Source organism: Psammomys obesus, unplaced genomic scaffold (genome assembly GCF_907164565.1).
Source record: "Psammomys obesus unplaced genomic scaffold, mPsaObe1.curated_primary_1811, whole genome shotgun sequence".
NCBI lineage: Eukaryota > Metazoa > Chordata > Mammalia > Rodentia > Muridae > Psammomys > Psammomys obesus.
The window spans coordinates 18,731,622-18,755,578 of NW_026596046.1; the positions used below are offsets into that span (position 1 = coordinate 18,731,622).

General features: G+C 46.1%; 1 protein-coding gene and 1 pseudogene across 1 annotated transcript in view; one reads left to right on the forward strand and one right to left on the reverse strand.

The window, feature by feature from the left end:
- Nucleotides 1-23,437, reverse strand: part of Crtc3 (CREB regulated transcription coactivator 3) — a gene marked incomplete at its 5' end in the record, with an annotated part of 98,424 nt that extends 74,987 nt beyond the window's left edge. Inside the window, 1 exon segment of the mRNA XM_055623327.1 lies at nucleotides 23,339-23,437. Within this exon segment, the coding sequence (XP_055479302.1) occupies nucleotides 23,339-23,437 (99 nt within the window).
- LOC129688484 (60S ribosomal protein L23a-like) lies at nucleotides 7,591-8,044 on the forward strand (annotated as a pseudogene).
- Nucleotides 23,438-23,957: the final 520 nt, after the last annotated feature.

The following is a 23,957-nucleotide window of genomic DNA, read 5'->3' on the forward strand; positions in this document are numbered from 1 at the left end:
CACACAGATCTCTATGAAGTCCAGGTCAGCCTAATCTATCTACAAAGTTAGCGTGAGGCCAACCAGGGCTATGTTGTGAGTCCCCTGTCCCCATCTACCCCCCCCCACACACACACACACAGAGTTCTAGGGCATCCACATCTGAGTTCTGGTGCAACCTTGGACATATGAACCCTCACCTTAAAAAAAATAAAAGAAGCTTTATATAAACAGCAAAACTTAAGTTGCCTAGCCCTAGACACCAAAACTAGAGAGAGGAAACGTGGTATCAGCAATTTACTGCAATCACACAAGAAGGCTAACATGCCTCCAGCATTTCACTCAAGAGAAGTTGGTACCGGAATTTTGCAACATGCATTGAGCAATAACTGCATGCTGGGCATTATTCTGAGGATGCTCACGTATTAGCTAATTTAATCCTGCCAGTCCACCTTAGGTACTCTTAGTCACAAGAGCTTACTGGTGCATAAGCTAGGTGCAGAGAGGCGGATGGCCTTGGGTAAGGTCCCAGTGCCAGTTACTAAGCAGCTGGTAATGAGATCTAGTTGGCCTTTGGGGACAAAACCCCTGACCACCAATCTAAGAGGACAAATTAGGGCATGATAATTTTATGTTTCATGCATCAGATGGCTGACAAGTTTTAACTGGTTTGTTTTGTCTGAGGCAGAGTCTCCTATGTGGCTCAGGCAGTCCTCAAACCTGTGATTCTTCTACTTCAACTTCTAGAGTGCTAGGATTGCAGACAAGGGCCAAATATCCATGGCTGGCTCTGCAGTTAAGCGTGCTCTTGACCTGAGTTCAGGTCCCAGCACCCACACTGAGCATCTCCCAGCCATCTGGAATTTCAGCTCCCTCTTTCTGGCCTGCGCGTGCACGGGCAAACACATATGCATATATGCACGCACGTGCACACCGATAAAAATAAAATCTACAAACAGGAAAAGGACTAGGACTGGGGGCAGCTGGCTGTAGAGCGGACCTCTAGCACTGCATGAACCTGAAATGGTGCTTGTGTGCCTACAGTCCCAGACTTGGAAAGTAGAGGCAGAAGGAACAGAAATTCAAAGTTACCCTAGACTACACACAGTGAGTTTGAAGTCAGTCTAGGCTACATGAGATCCTGTCTCAAATAAAGAATGAAAGATACAGACGGGGGCGGGGGGCAGCGTTGAACAGACAGACTTGCATAGCAGGAAAGGTTTCCTAGGGGCCACAGAGATAGTGCTTAAGAGCACATCCTGCTCTGACAGAGTCCCAGTCCCCACACAGGGCAGCTCACAACTGCCTGTGACTCTCGCTCCAGAGATATCTCTGGCCTCCACCAGCACTTGCACTCACGTGAACATACCCACCCCACCCCTACATAATTAAAAGTGAAATCATAAATCTTTTTTAAAAAGAGGTATCTGAGAGACCCATTTCACTGAACACCAAATGGTTCAGCCTACAGGATGTTTCCTGTGTGAGACATCTGCACAAATCAAGCCTGGTCTACGAGGGCCATTCTGGCCATGCAGTCAAAGGCCTAAGGTTTTCTGATTCAAAGCAAACCTGAGCTAGGGTAGGCAGCATCTGGGTGCCATGTTCACTCCCTCGGAGGGTCTGCAGAGCCAGTGGGCCAATACACTTCAGAAGAGCCTGCCAAATTCTGACCATATGAGTTTTGAGTCTAGCTTCGGAGATTGCCTTTGGAGTTCTTCCCACAGGGGACATGTGAAACATTCATCATCTGCCCCATTTGTGCTGCCCAACTGGGGTGGGGTGGGGGGCTGGAGAGAGCAGAAAGCAAACTGCCCTCAAGAAGACAACAGATGCCTGATAACTTGGAGGCCAGCCCATAAATTCCAGAGCTCTTTTGAAACTTCTGATTATGTGGCCAAAATCTGGGAAATGTTTGGGTCTCCCTGCCTCTGAGAAAACATATTCTCTTTCAAGAATCTGCTAAAAACCAGTGTGAAGGGCCACTCTCGGGGATGCACACTGGAAGTCAGGATTTGGTGCTGTCCTAGCTGAATAGGCAAGTGTTTGCTGGGTGAAAAAATCTGTATTCTCAGTGATTTGATTATCAAGCAGCACTGCAGCTCTGACCACACAGAGGGAAGATATTACCAAAAACACCACTAAACAGTGAAAGAGTGTGAGAAAGACTGTAAGACAACACAGAGCTCTAATAGTCAAAGAATTCCTCCCAACTTAATTAGAAAGAAACCAAAAAGAAAGCTGGGAAAGTTATAAACAGAAACTCTCCAGGGGAAGCCTGAAAGGCCAATAAAAATACTAACAACAAAATTCCAACTCTACCAATAATCAGAGAAATACACAAGGAAACATCGCACTCAGGCTCTCCCATACCCCTCCAGAAATCTGAGAGAAAACTCATCATCCATATTTTATGTGTCAGGGAACTGAGGCTGTGGAGGCTTAAACTCAGGGCTGAGTTTAAACTGACAGGGCTGAGAGCTAACGTATCCAGTTAGTAACATGTTAAAGTCTACACTCCCTCAGCCACTTGTCCCATCTGAATATCCATCTGGTGGCTCAGATGCTCTTGGGTAAGTCACTTAACCTCCACATTCTACCTGTAAAGTGGGAACGGTGAGAGTGGCGTCACAGAAGATCATGTAAGATATATTAACACACACAGGTAAAGGCTTTCAGCTTCCCCTTCTCTCCTTCAGGCAGGAATTACGAACCACTACTCTAGAGATGGCACTCTGGTGCCTTTGCCTTCATGGAGTTTACATTCTAACAAAGACACAGAGGGAAAAGAACAGCTCGAATACACCTGCCACGGCTGAGGTGGCAGTGGAACTTTCAAGACCTGATGTTGCCTCTCTGATGAGCATGGAGAGCTGGGGAGAGTGAGGAGGTAAGCCTTTATAAAACTGGAACAATGGCCTTGTCGGAGAACCCTAGGGGAGGCTAAAGGGACAGAGAACCATGTGTGGTCGCCAAGTGTCCAAGGTGAGGAAGGATGTCAGGCCTGGGGCAGTAGGCATCTAAAAGCAGTGGGGGCTGTGGGCACCAGATATACTTCATTTGCACTTTGGCTACACACTGAATGCCATGAAGAAACCACTGCAAGACTGAAGGGTGATAAGTCTGGGCCACTCAGAGGCAGTTCTGACAACACTATGAAAATAATGGGCTCTCCTGTCAGAACCCAGTGGGAGGGCTACTACAGGAATCCAGGGAAGAGAGGACAGCGGGCCAGACACGGTAGTCAAGATTCTGCAGACTTTTTACTCTTGTATGTATATATTCATTTATTTATTTTGAGACATGACCTCATGGAGCCCAAGCTGGCCTCAAGCCAGCTATTTAGCCAAGGATGGCTCTGCATTCTTGATCCTTTTAACTTTACTTCCCAAGTGCTAGAATTACAGGTGTACACTACCGATCCCAACTTTTGGCACTTATTTTTATCCTAGGGAATTGTGGGGAGGTACAGACTCTCACGTAGCCCAGGATAACCTCAGACTCACCATGTGGCTGAAGGTAAACTTGAACTTCCGGTTCTCTCGCCTTTACTCCCCAACCCAGGGAACGCAAGCATGCATCACCATGCCTTGCTTACCCAGTACTGGGGCCTGAACCCAGGGATCTGTGCAGGCTACCTTCCTAGATAAGGGGTATACCAACCGGGACACATCCCAGCACTAACCTTTTAAAGTAGAACTAAGAACCTGCTAGAGACTCAAAAGCAGATGTGACTGAGTAAGAGGGGTGAAGGATGACCCCAGAATTCTGGCCTGAAGAACTGGAAGGACACAGCTGCCCTTTGCTGAGATAAGTGTCCAGAACAGGGACTTCCTGACTGCGGGCACCAGAACAAGCAGAAACAGTGCTTCAGAATGTGCTCCAAGCGGCAGGCTGGAGGCCGATATCAGGAAAGCGCAATGGTCACTGGGTTTCAGTCCCTGGGAATGAGGCTGATAAAAACAAACCCCAGAGAAATGAGGCAGGTTACCATGGGATTCTGGCACAGAGGACCTGGACAAGAGTCCAGCTCTCAGAACGAAGGCACAAGGCCAACAATTGGGGCCGGAGGCCAAATTACAGAATGTGCAGCACCCCAAGTCCCTCTGCCTCATTTCTGGCTGGAACCTGGTGATGGGCAAAACGAAGGCTAGTTGGGGTCAAGCGTCCCAGAGGCCTGGGGAACAAGGCAACAGCAGAAAGCAGAAGCCAACCAGACCCGAGTCCATTTATGCCATTCAGTCCATCACAGACAGCCGTAACACTGCAGGGAGGATGGCACATCACAGGTCAAGTTCATGCTTGAAACAGGTCATTATACGAAAGGGCCAGACATGAAGTAGGAGGCCATCAAAGAGGAGCACCATTTTGTGTGTGTTTAAAAACTTCAGTGGGAGAAAAAATCCTTCAAAGGAAGGATAGGGGTGCAAGTCTGCCAGAGACTATGAAATAAGAGCAGTAAACACCCCTGGGCCCAGACAGGAGGCAACTACCTACCAGCACTGCCCTAGCCAGCAAAGGGAAAAAAGGAAGCTACTCTAAAGACTGTGTGGGGCTGGTAGGAGGGGCGGTTCTCTTCACAGTACACACACGCGCGCGTGAAGAGACGAGCCAGCAAGGTTAAGCAGAGATGCTAATACAAACGTACAAATAATTGGTCGAAGCAATGTCCCTCTTGCTCTTTTTTTCTCAGAAAATGATTAAACCATTTTCCACATATTTTCTTTCCTCAAGAATTTCCTTTAAGGAGTCGGTCGCCTGCTCCTTGATCACCTCTCCCTGGTGGGGTGCCAGCACACTGAGGATGAGGATTTAGGCAGTCCTGATGGGACCTGATAGGACCTGATATGCTAGGGTCAGACAGGAGGGGAGAAGGACCTGCCCTATCAGTGGACTAGGGAAGAGGGATAGGGGAGGAAGAGGAAAGGAGGGTAGGACAGGAGGAGATGAGCAAAAGGGCTACAACTGGGATACAAAGTGAATAAATTGTAAATAATAATAAAAAACATATAAGGGTAAAAAATCTTTTAATATTAAAGTAGGTAAGTGGTGGGAGGGCATGGCAGCAGTCGAATACGTCAATCACAGCTTCACTGATGCATTTACTTTTCATGTTTAACTACATGCATGCATAATTTCATGACTTTTTATAAAGAAAATAATCACTGTGGCTGGTGCTAAGAATAAAGCCAGACTTATTTGCTAGAAGTGAAAGATTAATATGCACAATCTAACGACTAGAAACTAGACATCTGCAGGCCTACAGCTGCAAGTGTCAGTGTCCTCTGGTTTTTCTTGTTACGTTTCTGTGGCAGACACAGCATGTCTCTACAGGTTTGTACACCACAAATTAATGGCCTCGCCAATTTTCCCAAAAGTCCTCTTTCTTTTAAGATTTTTCACTTTATGTGTTAAGGTGTTCTACCTGTATGTGTGTCTGTGCGCCACATGCATGCCTGCTGCCTGCGGAGCCCCAAAGAGGGCATTAGATTCTTTGGAACTGGGTTTGCAGATGGTTGTCAGCCATGTGTGTGCTGGGAATCGAACTCAGGTCCAGTGCTCTTAACTGCTGAGCCATCTCTCCAGCCCCACCGATGCTGTCTGTACCCAGAAGAGGGGTGCACCGAAGTCAGTACAGAAGAGCTGCTGCATGGGCCACAGAGCCCCATGGACACAGCTGCCAAGCAGTGCTGGCCTCTCAGCTGCTCGGCCCATGTGATTACATTGGGAGCATCAATAAACAGAAACATCTCTTTATGTCACAAACTTTGGAGTCATTCTCCAATAGGAAACACACACTTGGACTGTCAGTTCCAGAAAAGCTAAGGGTCTCCTGCAGCTAAAGAAGAAATAACCACACCAATCAGCACCACAGTTTTGTGAGACTAAACATCATTGCCAAAAGCAATGAAATCACACATAGTTAAAAACAAAAAAACAAGACAAAACAACAACAAAAAACTTGCAGGTAGTTTCCTTTCACTGTTTTACAGGCAGAAATTTATACTCAAAATACCGATGGGTCACACAAAATTTGATTATTTCTAATAAAAGAAAAATCAGTATCTGGCATTTTGGGAATGGCTGGGAATTATATGTCAAAGATGATGAAACAGTGTTCAGCTTTTAAAACTTTATTTACAAAGTATATTAATAACATGGAAAATATTATATAATAGCTTCAGCAAAAGGGGAGGAATACAGAATACAGATATGGAAAGTGATGGCTGGAGAGACTGCAGTGGGAGGATCAGTTGCAAAATATCCGACTACAGTGCAGAAGGCCTTGAGTCTCATGCCCAGGAACACATGTGCATCACACACACACACACACACACACACACACACACACACACACACGCACGCGCGCATGCAGGGAGCCATGGTGGGCACAGACAGAAAGAGAGACAGAAACACAGAGACAGGGAGGAAGAATGATATCATCTGTATAAAAACACATGAGGACTAAAATGACACATAAAACAATATTTTCCAGTCCCTAAGATATGGCTAGAGACTGGGAATGTGGCTCTGTCAGTAAAGTGCTTGGAGCCCTGAGTTTGATGCATGCAGTGGGCATGGTGGCCCACACCGCAATCCTAGCAGTCAGGAGGGGAAGACAGGGCATCAGAAGTTCAAGATCATCTCCGGCTACATTGCAAATTCCAGGCTATTCTTGACTACATAAAATCCTGTCTCAGAAGCAAAATATACGTGCGTGTGTGTGTACAGATACATATGTGACTAGTTTCTCTGTTGCTCATCACCCCACCCCTCTGAGACATGGTCTCTCTGTGTAGTCCTGGCTAGCCTGGAACTCACTATGTGTATCAAGCAGGCCTTGAACTCACAGAGATCCACTTACCTCTCTGTCTCCCATGTGCCACATACACAGCCAGCTTACTCCTTTATAGTTTTAACTATTTTCTAAATGGTGTGTAGTGAGCATATATTATTTTACGGAGAAGAACAAGGCCGTAAGAACCACCTCACACAGGTGCATCCACTACTCTCCCTGACCATAAAAGGGTTCGTTTTGGTTTTGGAGACAGTCTTACTCCGTAGCCCCAAGCTCTTGATCCTCCCGCCTTGCCCTCCCAAGTACTAGGATTACGCATGCACACCTCCACACCTGGAATGAAGAGGAAAGTTTAAAAAGGAGGAGACTAAAGAGATGGCTTGACAGTTAAGAGCACTGGCTGCTCTCCTGAGGACCTTGATTTGATTCCCAGCATCCACATGGTGGTTTACAGTTATCTGAAATTCTAGTTCCAGGGGACCTTATGCCTCTCTGGCCTCCAGAGGCACCAGGCATGGGCATGGGGTACCGACATAACTCAGGCAAAAGTACATGTAAGAATTTAAAACAGTCAAATATAGTCATGTATATATAATACAGGCATGATATACACACATATCAAGTTTAAGCTTCGAATGGAAGCTTGAAAAGAAAGAGAATGCCAGGCATTGCTTAGGAGATAAAAGCAGGAGAATCAGGAGGATCAAGGTCAGCCTCGACTACACAGTAAGTCTGGGGCCAGCCCGGGATACATAAAAGCCTATCACATCTTAGGAAGGAAGAAAGGGAGGATGGTCAACCCTTTCGCCAAGATGGCACCTAAAGCAAAGAAGGAAGCTCCTGCCCCTCCCAAAGCCGAAGGCCTTGAAAGAAGGCAGTGTTGAAAGGCATCCACTGCCACAAAAAAAGGAAAATCCGCACGTCACCCACCTTCCGGCGGCCCAAGACCCTGCGGCTCTGGAAGCAGCTCAAATACCCTGGAAAGAGTGCACCCAGGAGAAACAAGCTTGACCACTATGCCATCATCAAATTTCCCCTGACCACCCAGTCAGCCGTGAGGAAAACAGAGGACAATAACACATTGTGTTCATTGTGGATGTCAAGGCCAACAAGCACCAGATCAAACAGGCCGTGAAGAAACTCTATGATATTGATGTGGCCAAAGTTAATACCCAGATAAGGCCTGATGGAGAGAAGAAGGCATATGTTTGGTTGGCTACTGATTATGATGCTCTGGATGTTGCCAACAAGATTGGGATCATCTAAACTGAGCCCAGCTGATTAACTCTAAATATATATATATAATATTATTTATATATATTATATATAAATATATAAAAATAAATATATATATTTATATATATATTTTTTTCCACCATAAAAAAAAAGGAAAGAAGGAAAGGAGGAAGAAAAAGGAAAAAGAAAGGGGAGGCATGCAAGAAAGAGAAAAGTATTCTACAATCAATGATTTTGTGTTGTAGTTATTATGCAAATATTCAGTTTATCAGACTTGATTATAAGTGGCTTTTGTTGCTGTCTCTGAGACAAGATGTGATTATGTAACCCAGGATGCCCTGGAACACTCTTTCTCTCTCTCTCTCTCTCTCTCTCTCTCTCTCTGTTTCCCAAGTGCTGGGATTACGACCCTGAGACACCATGCCCAACTAAAACTTCTTAAACAGATATTCTCTAAATTATCTTCATAAGCCCCAGGATATCTATTCATAATGGGCACTTAATAACATTAATAAATTCAGGGCAAGTACCAATAGTTACTTGATGTAATAGAAAAGTGATTTTTAATTCCTGGAAGGGGTATTTTGTTGGCAAATGAGTATGTGTGGACAAGATAAGCACAGTTGCACAGTGGAGAATGATGGTGCCTTAGCCTGGCCATTAGGAACCAAGGCTTGCCACACGGATGGATGTGAGCATGGAAGAGCATGGATGGTGTCCCGGTGTCCCAACAGCGCCCCAAGGCCTGTGACTTTCAAATTGGTTTTCTGCCTACACAACTAACTCAGCAGTAGCTGTAGGACCCTTGTACCCAGAGTGCAGCCAAGCTGTGAGCAATCCTGGGGCGTACGACCCCCACCCAAAAGCCCACCTACTTTACAAGATGGAGGTATAGTAAAGTGAGGGTGGAGACAGCTTTGACTGAGCTCTAGTCATGCTCACTCATTTACTGATTTTGGCTTTTTGAGACAGGGTCCCTCTATGAAGATCAGGATGGCCTCGACCTCAGAGACCTGCCTGCGTCTGCCGGGATTAAAAGCATGCACGCCACACCCAGCCTTTTAATTTATTTTTAAAGATAATTTTATTTTAATTCTCTGTTTTTCTGTATGGAGATATGTGCAAATGGCTGCAGGTGCCTAAGGAGGAGAACAAGGGACACTGGAGCTAAAGTTCAGGCAGTTGTGAGCTGCCCAATCTAGAACTTGGGGTCCTTTGCAAGAGTGGTACCCTCTCTTAGCTGCTGAATCCATCACCTCTAGTCATTAAAAAAATGGTAGTAATTCTCAAGCACTGGCACTTCATTAGTAAGAACAGAATGACTTACAAGAAACACAACTCAGTGGAGAAGAAAACCCTGGTGTGGGCAACTCCTTTGTCAGAAGCTGCTGTGGTCACAACAGTGACATCAGCGTTAAGTATTTTCATGACCCAGCAGTCCCCACGCTGCCAGGTAGACTGCCTACTTCATCCCCGCCATATCACTACCGGCAACAGTGCTCGGAGGTAGGCGCCATTAGCAGAAGCGAGGTGGAGACTTACACAGTACTCTGAGCTGCTGAGCGGCAGCCCTTGCTCTCTGCTGCTCGTGCACCGTGCTGCAAGGGGCCGTGGCAGTGGAAGAAACTGCTACAACCCGATAGCAAGGGTAGCAGGGACCATGCTGAGAAGCACCGTCCTGGCGCATCTTGTGCCAAGCCCTGCTCAGGGAGTATGATATGTAAGATTGCATTTGTAGTTCCCAGTCAAGGAAAGATCCCAATGACACTGACATCATCCATTAGTTATCCCAGTTTAGAGGTGGACAAACTGAGGCAACAAGCCTCCTGCCTTAGCTTCCTGAGAAGCTGGGACTACAGGTGTTTGCTGTTGCAGCAACTGCTTTTTAAACACTATGAAGAAAATTTTCACACACACACACACACACACACACACACACACACACACACACACATATTTTAACAGTATCTCATGTGTACCAGACTAGTCTCAAACTTGCATTGTGACCGAGGATGACCTTACACTTATGATCTTCCTGCTTCCGCCTTCTGAATGCTTGCATTACAAGTGTGTGCCATCCCACTCTGTTCAAACCCAGGGCTTCACGAATGTAAGACAAGCACTCTACCGACTGAGCTACACCCCCAACCCCTCAAGTGTCCATACCATTGCTGACCCCTCATGCAGGAACAATCGGGACCACATGGGAGGGCAGGACGCAGATGGCAGCGCTCCAGCTGCTCAGTGTTCTTGCTTAAGTTCTCATAGATACACATGTTCCTAATTCAGCGCGGGGGCCAGTGTTGCCTCACTCCTTCTATAATTTCAAACAAAGGCTACTAGAGATTCATGAGCTGTCTACTTTTCTCTCTTATTCTCTAAGTCTCTTATTTAACACATATGGATAGATAAAAAGAAAAAGAAAAAAGCACAATCAAATTCGTATTAGGATATGACAGCCATTTCCTTGGTCACAGTTCCTATGTTGGGGCAGATGCACATTCCACAAGTATGAAGTAAGCCATTAACTTTCTGTGCTTCTCACTATTCCCTTGGGCAGAGAGAAGAACACGCTGCTGAAAGTAAAAATCAAAGGCAAACAGTGAGCAAAGAGAGAGAGAAGTCCCAGTTGCAAAGTGCATTTGGTCTGTAAGGGACAGACTCCCACAAAGAACTTAGAAATAAGGTCACCTTCTGCAAGAGAAAATAAGACATAACATACAACAAATATTTGTGATCAGTAAAAGTCTTTCCTGGAAACAGTTCATGTTAAATAACTTGTAAAGCTGTCTTCTAAATCTCGTGTAAAAACACAAGGTCATTGGCCTATCTCCCTTCAGCCAGTACTTGGACAAATGAGTGTTGTTTCTGGGCTGGCAGAGAGCACCCAGGGCCCAAACGCAGGGCTGGAGACAGGCTTATGACCCTGGAAACAAAATTCCCTCTCACTTGTAAAGTTTTGAATAGATGACTCTGCCACAAAAGACACGAACTTGACAAGTGAGCATATACACGCAAAATTTAGCTGGCGGCTTTGGAAGAAGCCTGTTCTCTTTACACTCTGAGTTCCCTTGACACACACCAGTTCCCAAACCCCACGGCCAATGCCTCTGCTTCCTGTGGTTTCAGTTTACCCTGCATACGATCATCAGCATCGTGCCTCACAAACAGACTTAAGGAGGTTGAGAAAATGCCGAAAGCGCAGACTCACAGAGGGCAATGCCATCTAGATCTCTGTGACAGGTCAGCCCACACTGTTCCTCGCAGGACAGCTCACCCTGGGTAGCACCACACAGCTGAGAGCAGCCACAGACAAAGCTGCAGAGGACGAAAGTCTAACGGTGGGATCTGGCCAGGAGACTTGAAGAACCAAGAGCTGACCCCAGAGATAAAGAGAGGGTTCTGAGATGATATTTTTAAAAAACCTGCTGGGTGGTCTCCACAGATGCTGCTGAGATTTCAAGGCCATTTGTAGCTGGAAGCAGAGAAGCCTTCTTTCTGAGGGGAATCAGAGCCAGGGGTTTTAAACCAGATCTAATGGGACTGCAACTGGGGGTGGGGGTGTCTTACTCATTCCCATGTTTCCTAGGTTCTATCCTGAGCCTGCCACACGGTGGGTATTCAAGATGAGGCCACAGCTCAGTGGTAGAGGCTGTAGGGTTAATCCTAGTACCACCAAACAAAGAAACGAAAACAAAGATTACACCCAGCATGAAGGTGGCACATGCTCTTAACCTCAGCGCTCTTGGGGCAGAGGCAGGTGGATCTCTGTGAGTCTGAGCCAGCCCTGCCTACACCCTGGAAATAATCAGGGCAGCCAGGGCTTCACAGTGAGACTTTGTCTCGCGAAGAGAAATGTTTGCCAAGTTTCTTTCTTTGGAATGAAGGAGGGGAATAGTTAACTTCTCCCTCAGAAGAGGCAGGAGCAGGGCAGGCAGCCCCCACAGGCTAGTTTGCGCACACAGTAGGAGGAAAAAGAGCTCTGACAGACACCTGTCACTTTCACAGTTTCACAGCCTGGGTTTGCGGTCTCCTTGCTTCGAATGCATATACCCGAGAGTAATAAAGTAAAGGTGACCATCGGTGGTACCGTTCCTGGGCAGGGAGTCCTGGGAGGTACAAGGAAGCAAACTGAGAAAGCTATGGGGAGCAAGACAGCAAGCAGCATTTTCCACAGCCTCAGCTTCAGTTCTCGCCTGCAGGTCTCTCACTTGAGTTCCCGCCTTGGCTACCTCAATGGACTCAGGTTATATAAACCAAAAAAAACAAAAAACAAAAAAACAAAAAAAAACAAAAAAAAAAACCTCTCCTCCCCAAGTTGTTTTTGGTCATGTACTTTACCACAGTAATAGAAACCAAACCAGGACACCCTTTTCCCCAGACTCGGGACCCCCAAGGAGGAGGACAAGGGCCCAGAAAACTGAGAGGTTAGCGTCCACCTGGAAAGCAAAAGTGTTCCCAAGAGCTGGCATGCAAGCACACAGTGGGAATGGATTTTCTACATGAGGATGGATGGAATTTCAAAAGCTGCTGCTGAGGTCAAGGGGGCGATAGAGAAGCAGGTATGTGAAATCACTCCTTTTCTGTCTGCCAGACACAATCCCACGTCACTACAGTATATTCTGCCATTTTCCTTTAGACATTCTTTACAGACCCAGAAAATCAGGTTAAAAAATAAGAGAATAGTTTTTTCTTAGGAGAATAAGGGGGTTTTCATGTAGGCCAGGCTGGCTATGAACTTGTGATCTTCCTTACTTAGCCTCCTGGATGCTGAGATCCTAAGTCACCACCACTTTTGGTGACATTTCCTATTTAATACAACTTACAAAGTAAATCATTAGGCCTAGTTTGTTTGTTTATTTGTTTGTTTGTTTGGGGATTTTGTTGTTGCTGTTTCGGTTTTTCGAGACAGGGTTTCTCTATGTAGCCTTGGCTATCCTGGACTCACTTTGTAGACCAGGCTATAAGCCAAGAGTTCCTGACACAGGATAAAAACAAACAAAAATGAGAATGAAGCCAACTGCAGTGGCTTTAATCCCAGCACTCAGGGAGGCAGAGGCAGGCTAATCTCTGTGAGTTTGAGGACAGTCTGGTCTACAGTGAGTCCAGGATAGACAAGGCTACACAGGGACACCCTGTCTGCGAAAAATAATAATAATAATAATAATAATAATAATAATAATAATAATAATAATACATTTAAAGTTTCACCTAATAAAAATTGTATTTTTGCAGAGGGTGGGGACAGACTGCATATCCACAATCCTAGCACTTGGGAGGTTGAGGTGGGAGAAGTAAGAGTTCCAGGATAGTCTGAGCTACTTGGCAAGACCCTGCATCCTTTAAGAAGGGCTGTGGAGGGCTACAGAGGTGGCTCAGCAGGTTAAGAGCATTCCCTGTTCTTCCAGGGGACCCAGGTTTAATTCCCAGCCACTACACCAGGCAGCCTACAACTGCCTGTAACTCCAGCTTCAGAGGATTGCACACCCTCTTCTGGTTTCCAAAGGTACTCCTACCCACATGCACACACCTACACAGAGACACACAAAGATACACACATACACATCATTCCTAAAATAATTTTTAGTCAGGTGTGGTGGTGCAAATCTTTAATCACCACACTCGGGAGGCAGGAACAGGTGGATCTCTGTGAATTTAGGACCGGCCTGTCTACAAGATACGTTCCAGGCCAGCCAGGAACACAGTGAGACCCTACCCCAGGGGTGCATGCGCACCCGTGTCTCTCTGGAGAGAAGTCCGCAGCCTTTAGCAGATTCGGCACAAAAACACTTTTAGGCTCTTTGTTACCCATTCTTCACGGTTTCTTTCTTTCCAGACGGTACTTAGGTTTCTGGCTGTCAGTCTCACGTAACCCAGGCTGACCATGACCCCTAATCCTCCTGCTTCTGGCTCCCACGTGATTGATTCCTGGCATGACCACTGGGCATCATACAGTTCTTCTAGATTCAGGTAAAAGCAAGTGTTTTAAATAGGAACACATTCTGTTTTAACACAATGCATAGCTATATGTTTATATGTGTATGTAAGCTATTTAAATACGGTCCTTTTTTGTCTCAGTCTGCCTAGTCTCTAACAACACAGCTAAGATTTTTTTAGAGGATTTAATTTTTTTCAAATGGTTGTTTGTTTGTTTGTTTGTTTCAAGATAGGGTTTCTCTGTGTGGCCTTGTCTGTCCTGGAACTCACTTTTCAGACCAGGCTGGCCTCAAACTCACAGAGGTCCACCTGCCTCTGTCTCCTGAGTGCTGGGACTACAGGCGTGTGCCACTGCACTCAGCTGTGGTTGGAGTTTTTAGTTTAAGTTAATTTGGTTTATGATGTTATATCATTCAGGTTTAGTTTCTCCTTTGAATTTCTTTGTCTTGTAAAAGGGACCCAAGTATGCATATAGCAACACGCACAAGCATGTGTCTGCTGAACTGATAGCAAAAACAGTCAAATGTCCAACAATGGGAACCAGCTAAGTAAACTGTGCTGTATGTGTGTGAAAAAACCCTATGAGCAACCAGGAATTTCTTTAGAAGACTGTTTATACACAGGAGCACTGTTCAGGACAGAAAGAGGGAGGAGATACAAAATAATTCATGCAATGTAATGCTTTTATAATATAAAGTATTTATCCAAGCAAAGCTATTGGGAAAGTCAAAACAAAGAAAGATGCTACCTCTTTGTTTCTATAATAAGCAACTATCACATTTAAAATCAGAAAAAGTCTTTCTTTTTTTCCATGAATATCTAAAAAGATATTTTTCCTTTTAGAGAGTAAGTTACACGCAGAGACACGTAAATGTGCAGCCTTTGGTGGACGGTGGCTCTAATTTGTTAACGGTGCCCTTCTCGTTATCTTTGTCTACTGACTCAAGGCATTACAGTGAATTTAAAACCTACAACTGTACCACTGGTCCACTAGTATTTAATAGGGGTTTTTGCTTTGGACAATTTGTGGCTGTGCTGTTTGACAACTACCAAATCCATACACCAACCCCAAGGGGATTCTATAGAGAATTTAATCCAGTATCTGTCACACAGAATGAGCTCAATATATGCTGTGTGGGGACTACAGGGTTCTGTCAGGGTGCTTTCTTGCTTTCCTTTCCTTTTTCTCAGAACCTCAGGAAATTGTGGAAAACACAGTGAAAAGGCCCACTGAGACTGAGCTAGGGTCAAAGCCTCAGTCTTTAAGCCTTGGCTCTCTAACAACTCACTCTGCAAAGTTTGGCTTTATTACATCCACATGTATTGGTAGTAAACTTTGGTAAACTCATTTTCCTCAATAAAGTTGGACCCTCCCTGAAATCTTTGCCACTATTCAACAAGGGCCTCCTCCCTCTGTTACCAGATTGTTCTCAAATTAAGTTAAAATTTAGGAACCTTCAGTTTATAAACATGATGATGCCATTTTGTTACAATGTAGCCGTCTTTGGAGAGACAATTTAAAAGGTCTTGGTATGTTATGTGAAGGCTACAAAAGGCTACAATTACTCACCCAGAGAGCCCAGTGTGGAGAGAAGCCTTTAGGCCCCTGCTCTGCGGTTGCCCAATAAGACATGCAGCCAACAGGTGCCCGAGCTGTGATTCAGACAGGAAGATCACAGTGGAAGTATGACTTCTCCTCTAAGCGAAGGGGCAGCCCTGGCCCTCGGGATCTCCGCTTCCTCCTCACTGCCTGTGGTGTGCATGCGCAGTCCCACCTGTAGATAGCCTGGCCCACCCCAGGTTAAGGACTATCAGAAGGGCTTGAACAGCCTGCACTGGTTAACTCAGCTGATACTCTATCTCCTGTGGAGGCCTCTGGGCTAGAGGAAGGGAATGTGCTTCATCGCCACTGGGATAAAGAATCCGTCTTTAATCATTAAAATAAAATGCTTACCACCCAATGGTATAGTAAAAACAAACAAAATCACGGGTTGTGCTTGGTGCGGTGGCACAACCTCTAAATCCAGCACCCAGGAGACGGAGGCAAGAGAACGGTGTTTAAAGCCAGCCTGGAGCTAAACAGTGAGTTGTGGGCCAGCCTGGAATATATAGATCAAACTCTGTCCCAAAACAAAACACGAACATGAATGGACAGAAGGAACATCCAAAGGATCTACTGGACCTCACAGTGACTATAATTACCAACAACATATTGTTTAACTGAAAACTTCTCAGAGCGGAGTCTCATGAAAAGTGATAAAGACATGAAGCAGTATGGATGTAATTATCTTGATTTAGCCCTTCCCCATGTAGCAAGACAAGCTGTAATCACTAAAGGATGGAACTCACTGGGAGAGTGCTTGACCAGCGTCCTTACATCCTAAATTTAAGCCCAGCCAGGATTAGAAATACACATTTTTACATATAAATATACATTATAAATTACACATACATATTATTGTACATATGTATAATAACACATGTGTATAATGTATGTACATATACATTATAAATATACATTTTTATTTGTTAATTAAAATACAATAAGGGGAAACATAAGGAAGAACATTACTGTGTGCAAGTAAATGATCATAAGCAACTTAATTAAAATCTGTGTTTCTGCAATGTTTGGAACCACACTCAAGAATATAGACTATATTATTAAGATGGCCCTTCTCCCCAGCCTGAAATCCCAGCATTAGGGAGGCTGAGACAAGACGATCAGTAGCAGTGAAGGGCAGCCTGGGCTACAGGTGAGACCTTGTCTATGAAACAACAGTAATGACTGCTGTTGTTATCAGAAGGAGGAAGAGGAGAAAAAGGAAGGAGAGTGCAGCAGGAGGGAGGAGGGAGAAGATACAGAAAGGAAAGAAGGGGTAAAGGACAAAAGGAAGGGAAGAGGAGCAAGAAGGAGAAGAAAGAGGGGAGAAGGGGGCAGCAGCAAGTCAACTCAGAGTACAAAAAGATGCAGGCTGGATGTGCGAATTCCCCGCTTTCAAGAGGTAGACGCAGGCAGATCCCGAGTTTGAGGTTGGCCTGGTCTACATAGTAAATTCCAAGCCAGTTAGCAATCTCAAGAAACAAAACAAAAAATCCCTTAACATTAGCCAGGCGTGTTGGCACACGCCTGTAATCCCAGCACTCTGGAAGGCAGAAGCAGAGGGATCTCTGTGAGTTCCAGACCAGCCTCATCTACAAAGTGAGTCCAGGAGAGTCAAGGTTATGCAGAGAGACCCTGTCCCAAAAAAACAAAACACTTAACATTATTAGTTATTCGAAAAAGGCAAACTGAAGACACAATGAGACACCAAAACCTTCTCTACTGAAGTATCCTGTCTACTAGGATGGCTCTGAACTGGGGAGGAGGGAGAGCAGGTGTCAGCCAGGGTGTGGGAGAGCCGGTGTGCTACAGGCAGCAACACAGAATGGAAGAGCTGCTGGAGAAAACAGGCAGTTCCTGAGGCTTACATATGCTCCAGCAATCCCGCTTCTGAGTCTGTATCTTAAAAAAATAAAAAATAAAGCTAGATCCTTAAACAGATGTGGGGTACATGTCTGTAATCCCAACACTTGGAAGGCAGAGGCCGGAGGATTAGGAGTTCACTACTGTCTTGAACTCCTAGCCAGGCTGAGGCCAGCCTAGGCTACCTGAGCCCTGTCACAGAACAGGAAGTGGAGACCTGAGGTATCTGCATACCACATTTTGTACCCCAACCAAGACGCACAGCAACACACGGGTCTGCCAGATGAACAGATGAGCACAGTGCGGTATGCACGTTCAACAGAATATTATTCACCCTTAAAGGGAAGGAAGTCCTGTTACAATATGGAGGAAACCTGAGGAAACCGGGTGAGGTGAAACAACTTGGTCATAAAAAGACAGTGTGTGGTTAAATGAGGCATGTAGAGCAGCCCTTCCACGGGCAGAAAGCAGAGGGTGGCTGCCAGGCTGGGAAAGGGAAAACAAAAGGGTTTTTCAATGAGTACAGAGTTCCCGTTTTAGAAAATGAAAAAGTCCTGGAAATTGACTTAACTATCATATGAATGTTTTTAATGCCACTGCACTGTATATTTTAAAAATTAAGATGGTGTGTGTGTGTGTGTGTGTGTGTGTGTGTGTGTGTGTGTGTGTCTGGTTGGTTGGTTTGTTTGTTCGTTTTTGAGAAGTCTTACTATACTTCCCTACCTGACGTAAGCTCAAACTCAGAGATCCACTTGCCTGTACCTCCCAGCTGCTGGGATAAAAGCCGGTGTTGCCACGACTAGCTGTTTAGTTTTTTGGGTTTTCTCTCTCTCTCTCTCTCTCTCTCTCTCTCTCTCTCTCTCTTTGTTTAAGCCTTAAATGTCAATTGCTAGGGCACTTTCAGGGCTTCGGACCTCTTACAGCTTGCCGGTGGAATGAGAAACTGTACAGTCATTTTGGAAACCTGGTGGCAACCTCCAATAGAGGCAAAGCTAGGGAGCTGGGAACATGGAAGTGGTGAAGGCCTGGTTAGCACATTCAAATCCAAGTTCAGTCCTCGGCATCAGAAACAGACAGAGACAGAAAGAGGGCGAGAGAGAAAGACCAATTCTACCACACGAGCCACAATTCCACTACTAGGCATTTACACAAGAGCACAACTGTGCACGAAGCTGGACGTGGGGTTCCTGTACTTGCAGCACTCGGGAGGCGGAGGCAGGACTGCCCCAAGTTTGAGGGCACTCTGTGTTATACGGTGAGTTCCAGGCTGACCTAGATTGCAGGATAAAACCTTGTCTCATGAGAAGGAAGGGGAGGAGGAGGAAGCAGAGGAAAAGGGGGAGAAAAAACTCAAGATCTTTGCAAACTGTTCGCTTCTTCAGAAGGTGGTATACTAGGAGCACAGCCCTACAGCCAAGGACTGCCATCTTCATGAGAGGAGAGACGGAGATTATCTCACAGCCACAAGGGAGGGTGACATGTGACAAAGAGCACAGATGAGAGTGACAGAGCGACAGACCGTGGATTTTCCTAACAAAAAAGCCAGGGAGAGGTAAGGAAAGATGCTTCCTCGGAGAGCTCGGAGGGAACACGGCCGTGGATTCCATGACTTCAGGCTCCTGGACTGAGAACTGTGAGAAAGTGAATTTCTGCTATTTTAAGCCACCAAGTTGGGGTGCTTGGTACCAGCAGCCACAGGAAACAAGCACACGCAACAACACAGATGAGGCTCCAGTGCAATCCGCTAAAGGCTATAAGAAACCAGAAGACCACATCCTTTGATTCCATTCATAGGACACGCTTGGCGGGGGTGAGGGGGAATGACTGCCAAGGGACACAGTCAGTGCAGTGAGGGAACCATTCTACACCTCAGTGACTGTGATGGCAGCTCCATGGCACAGAGCTATATACCTAAAAAAGGCAAGTATACCTCAAAAAAAGGTAACAGAAGAAAACCTATGCCCAAAGATTCCCTTTGTACATCAAGCTGTTACCAAATTTTCTATCTGGAAGATAAATGTGAAGTTTAAGGAAGCTAGATGGGCACAGAACAGTTCACCACTCAGGAGAGAAGAGCCACTTCAGAGCAGAGCGCGTGAAAGGCCCATTGTAGGTGGTAAAGGCGCACCCACAGTCACAGGGCAAATGGAAATCACATGCCTGATGGGACCCAAGCATCGCTCCTGAGCTATTCCTGCCAGAGACTCACCATCTGAATCTCATCCCAAAGACAACACAAGCCCCAGCAGCGGGTGCCCGAGGTCTCGCTTAGTGGGCAGTGCCTGCCTTGCCATTCGTGAGGCCCTGGGTTCAATCTCAAGCACCAGAAGGCACCAAAAAACAATGGAAACAACTGGGATCAATCTACAAATAACTGGCCTGTAACTGCCAAAAATGTCAGGGCTACAAAAGCAAAAAATGTTTTTGGGGGGTTTTGGGGGGCAGGGTTAGCGAGCTGGCCTCAAACTTGCTAAACAGTCAAGGATGACTTTGAACTTCTAATCTTCCTGCCCATGCTGTTCTGGAGACCCAACCCAGGGCCTTATGTATGCAAGGCTGGTGCTCCACCAACTGAGCTACCTCCTCACCCCAAATCGTATTTTGACTGCATGTAGTGACACAGACCTAGAGTTCCAACACTTAGAGGCCAAGACAGGAGGATGGAGTTTGATGCCAGCCTGGGCTATCTGCCAAAAAAATAAAATAAAACACATTTTACAAATGTGTGTGCGCACATAAGTGTGCGTATGTTCACATGGGTTAGGCACATGTGTGCAGGTGAGTGTGCGGGCACGTGTGGCCCAAGCACATGAAGACCAGAAGCTAACACCGGATGCCTACCTCCACCCTGCTCCATTTCGCTGAGGCTCACCACCTCCGCCTCCTCAGCGCTGTGATTTCTGGTGCCTGCCACGCCTGCCCGGCTTTCCTTCGGATTCCGGAGATGCAAACTCTCCTCTTCAGACCTACACGGCAAATCCTGTATCTGCTAAGTTGTCCCCCAAGCCCTCAAACAAATCAAAAGAACTGAGCTTTCACTTATGCGGGCACGTGTGAGCCTGAGTGACTGACTGACTGTGCTTCCAGTGCTCACAGAGAGGGGAGAGGGAAGCAGATCCTCCAGAAGCGCAGTTCCGTGCAGCTGTGAACCTCGTGAGGTGGGTGCTGGGAACTGAACTCGGGAACTCTGCAAGAGCAGCAAGTGCTCTTAACTGCTGGGCCATATTTCCAACTGCCCAAAATAATTTTTTTCTTTTTAGTCTATCAAAGTAGGGTTTCTCTGTGTAGCTGTGGCTGTCCTGGAACTCTGTAGACCAGGCTGGCCTCGAACTCAGAGATCCACCTGCTAATCTCCTGAGTCCTGGGATTCAAGGTGTGCGCTACCACTCCCAATTTAAAATAATAATTTTTAATGTAAAAAAGTATTCTTAATGTGAATGCTTAAAAGCAGAAGTACCACAGATTTCAGTCTGGTTTTTTTGTTTGTTTGTTTTGTTTGTTTTTTCCAAATATTAGCAAAGACTTATCTGGCCGAGCACTCCTAATTTTAAAAATCCAGGTTCTGGGCCAGGGAATGGCTCAGTGGGTAAAGCACCTGCCATGCAGTCTTGAGGACTGTGTGCAGGCCCCAGGGTCCACATGACCCTGTACACAGCAGCAACACCGAGAGCCCAGCGCTCTGAGAGGGATGGAGAACGATCCCCATAAGCTCGCAGGACAGCTAGCTGGAGCACACAGAAGCCAAGAGACCCTGTCCCGAACAGGGTGAAGACTAATGACTGCTGTTGCCCTCTGACCTCCACATGTGCGCCGTGACATGCTTGTGCCCATACTAAAATACAAAGGCAAACATACACCTCACACGCCCATGCACACACACAAACCCACGAAAGGATTTTTAAGAGCCAGAAGTCTACACTGCTCCACAGTAATTTGCATGTTATGAAAACGGTGAACCCAGTTTCCTCAGCAAGGAAGACCTAGCTTTAAAACCAGAAGACAGTTCAGTGGTCAGAATACATGCTGTGCAAGCACAAGAACGTGAGTTCAAATCCCCAGCACCCATGTAAGATACTGAAAACAGCTTTGTGTGCCCTGACCATTACTGTGAACTCACACACACACACAATGCCAGACACATACACCCACCACATACACACACTTAGAGAGCACATACACACCACACATACACACATGCACACACCATACATACCACCCACCACAGAACACACAGATCATATACATACCACACACACACACACACACACACACACACACCCACACACCCCACACACACATCCCAAAAAGAAAACGGAAGTGTATCCAAAAGCATGGAGTTAGGGTGCTTCATCACAAAGTTTATACCTCAGCTACCATCAAATCCTAACTTGTTTAATTACAAATAGCAGGCTAGTAACTCTTCATGGGCAGGCCAGCAAAGCCTCAGACCTTAGCTGCAGGGCCCGACACTATTGTCTGAAACACTAACGCCACATTGTTTTGAATAAGGCTCTTCTGGTAAATGATTACGGCTATGAGCCAGCACTAATCTCAGCGCAGCAAGACTGCTATCTACGCCTCTGCCCCACCTGCCCACTGAGCCTATCCTTAGTCACATGACTCTAGTGACATGGGTAGTGCAGACTGAGATGTGCCTTAAGTGTAAAACACACAGCAAACTTCAAAGACTCAGCACGTGTGGGAACTATCTCGTGCTTTGTATGTTGCTTATATGCTGAAATGGTGTTATGGTATATCTTGGTTAAATGAGTATCAAATCATTTCAGCGAGGCTGGGCATGCCGACACATGCCTGTGATCCAGCTCAGAGAGCTACAATAAGAAAACTAAGAGCTTAAGAACAGGCTGGAGGCGTAGCTCAGCTGCAATGTCTGCCTAGCAAAACACACACAAAGCCCTAGGTCCCATCCCCACAGCCCTGGGAATCCCAGCGCTTTGGAGACAGAGGCAGGAGGATGAAAAGTTCAGTCATCCTCAGCTATGTAGCTTAGCTGCTCAAGACCAGCCTGAACTACCCAAGAAGTCTCAAAACAAAAGAGAAAAAAAGCGCCAGGTGCCTGCCGTGGGAGATAACTGTCATCTCGGCACTGAAGGGGTGTACAGGCAGGAGGGTCGCCACAATCTTGAAGCCAGCATGATCCTCCCAGCAAGTTCCAGAGTAGCCAGGACTACACAGCAAAACTCAAAAAAACCTAAGCAAGGGCCAGCAGGCTATTGACAGGTAAAAGCACTTGTTGAGAAAGCCTGATGACCTGAGGTTGAGTCCCAGAACGAGACAACGGCCTCTTGAAAGCTGTCCTCCAATTCCAGCACTCAGGAGGCAGAGGGAGGTGGACCTCTGAGTTTGAGGCCAGCATGGACTACATAGTAAGTTCCAGAATGGCCAGAGCCAGAGCTACACAGAGAAAGCCTGTCTCGGCAGTGGGGGCAGGGGAGGTAGGGTAGAAGCTTGTCCTCTGACCTCCACACACATGTGGGTGGCACAGGCATACCCACAACACACACAGCATACACATCCATATAGTAACGATACGTTTGAAAGGAAGTACCATTTGTTTTAACGGTATTAAATTTAAGTTCACCACTTTGTTTTCCTTTAGTGTGTCTGGTAGAAAGTTACAGTTTGGGGTGCTCTGTGTTTTGTTTTCTGCTGACGCTGAGGATGGAGCCCAGGGCCTTGTACATGTGAGGCAATTTCTCCTCACACATTTCAAGCGGATGCTCAGCTCTGACTGCTGGTGGAGTTGCACGGCCTCTGAGGTCTCCACTTTGAAAGAACGTATAGCTGGCCTTCCCAGAAGACAGCGCTGCACTCAGGCCCAGGCTATTCTTCTAGCTAATCTCTTCAGGGCTCATCTCTATCTCTCCCCACACCATTCGGCTCACAGAAGCAGGCAAGTGTACCTGAAACTCCGAGGCGTTGCTCCGCAGCTGGCTCACGTTGGGTAAGGATCCCCCGTGGTACTGTGTCAGACGCAGCTGCTGAAGCTTCTGAAACTGAACCTGAAAACAGAGTGATTTCAAGAATGTTCAAGGTTGTTCAGCAAAGACTGAAAGAGGCATCCAAGGACAGTATTTTATAGAGCACTTCAAACACAGAAGCCTTGGTTTTGATTCCTTTTTCTACGTAAGTGTCTGCAACCTTCAGGTTTCCAGAGCTGTCTGGGCTCTGTCTTGTTTGGGTTTGGTTTTGAAACCTGGTCTCAAACGGCCCAGGATGGCCTTAGCCTCATGATGTAGCTATGGATCCTGACCCTTCTGCCTCTAACACCTAAGTCACAGTGAGATTTCAGGTGTGCACCACCACAGCCTGGCTTCTTGCTGTTTTTGTTTTTGTTTTATATATATATATATATTAGTTGTAGAAAGAATTCATGAGTATTCCCAATGCCCTGTACAACAGGACATATATGCATGCAGATGCTATCATTAACAATAAAAGGCTTTCTTTAAAAAAAAATTAAGCTAAGCCGGGCATGCTGGTGCACACCTTTAACCCCAGCACTCAGGGAGGCAGTGGCAG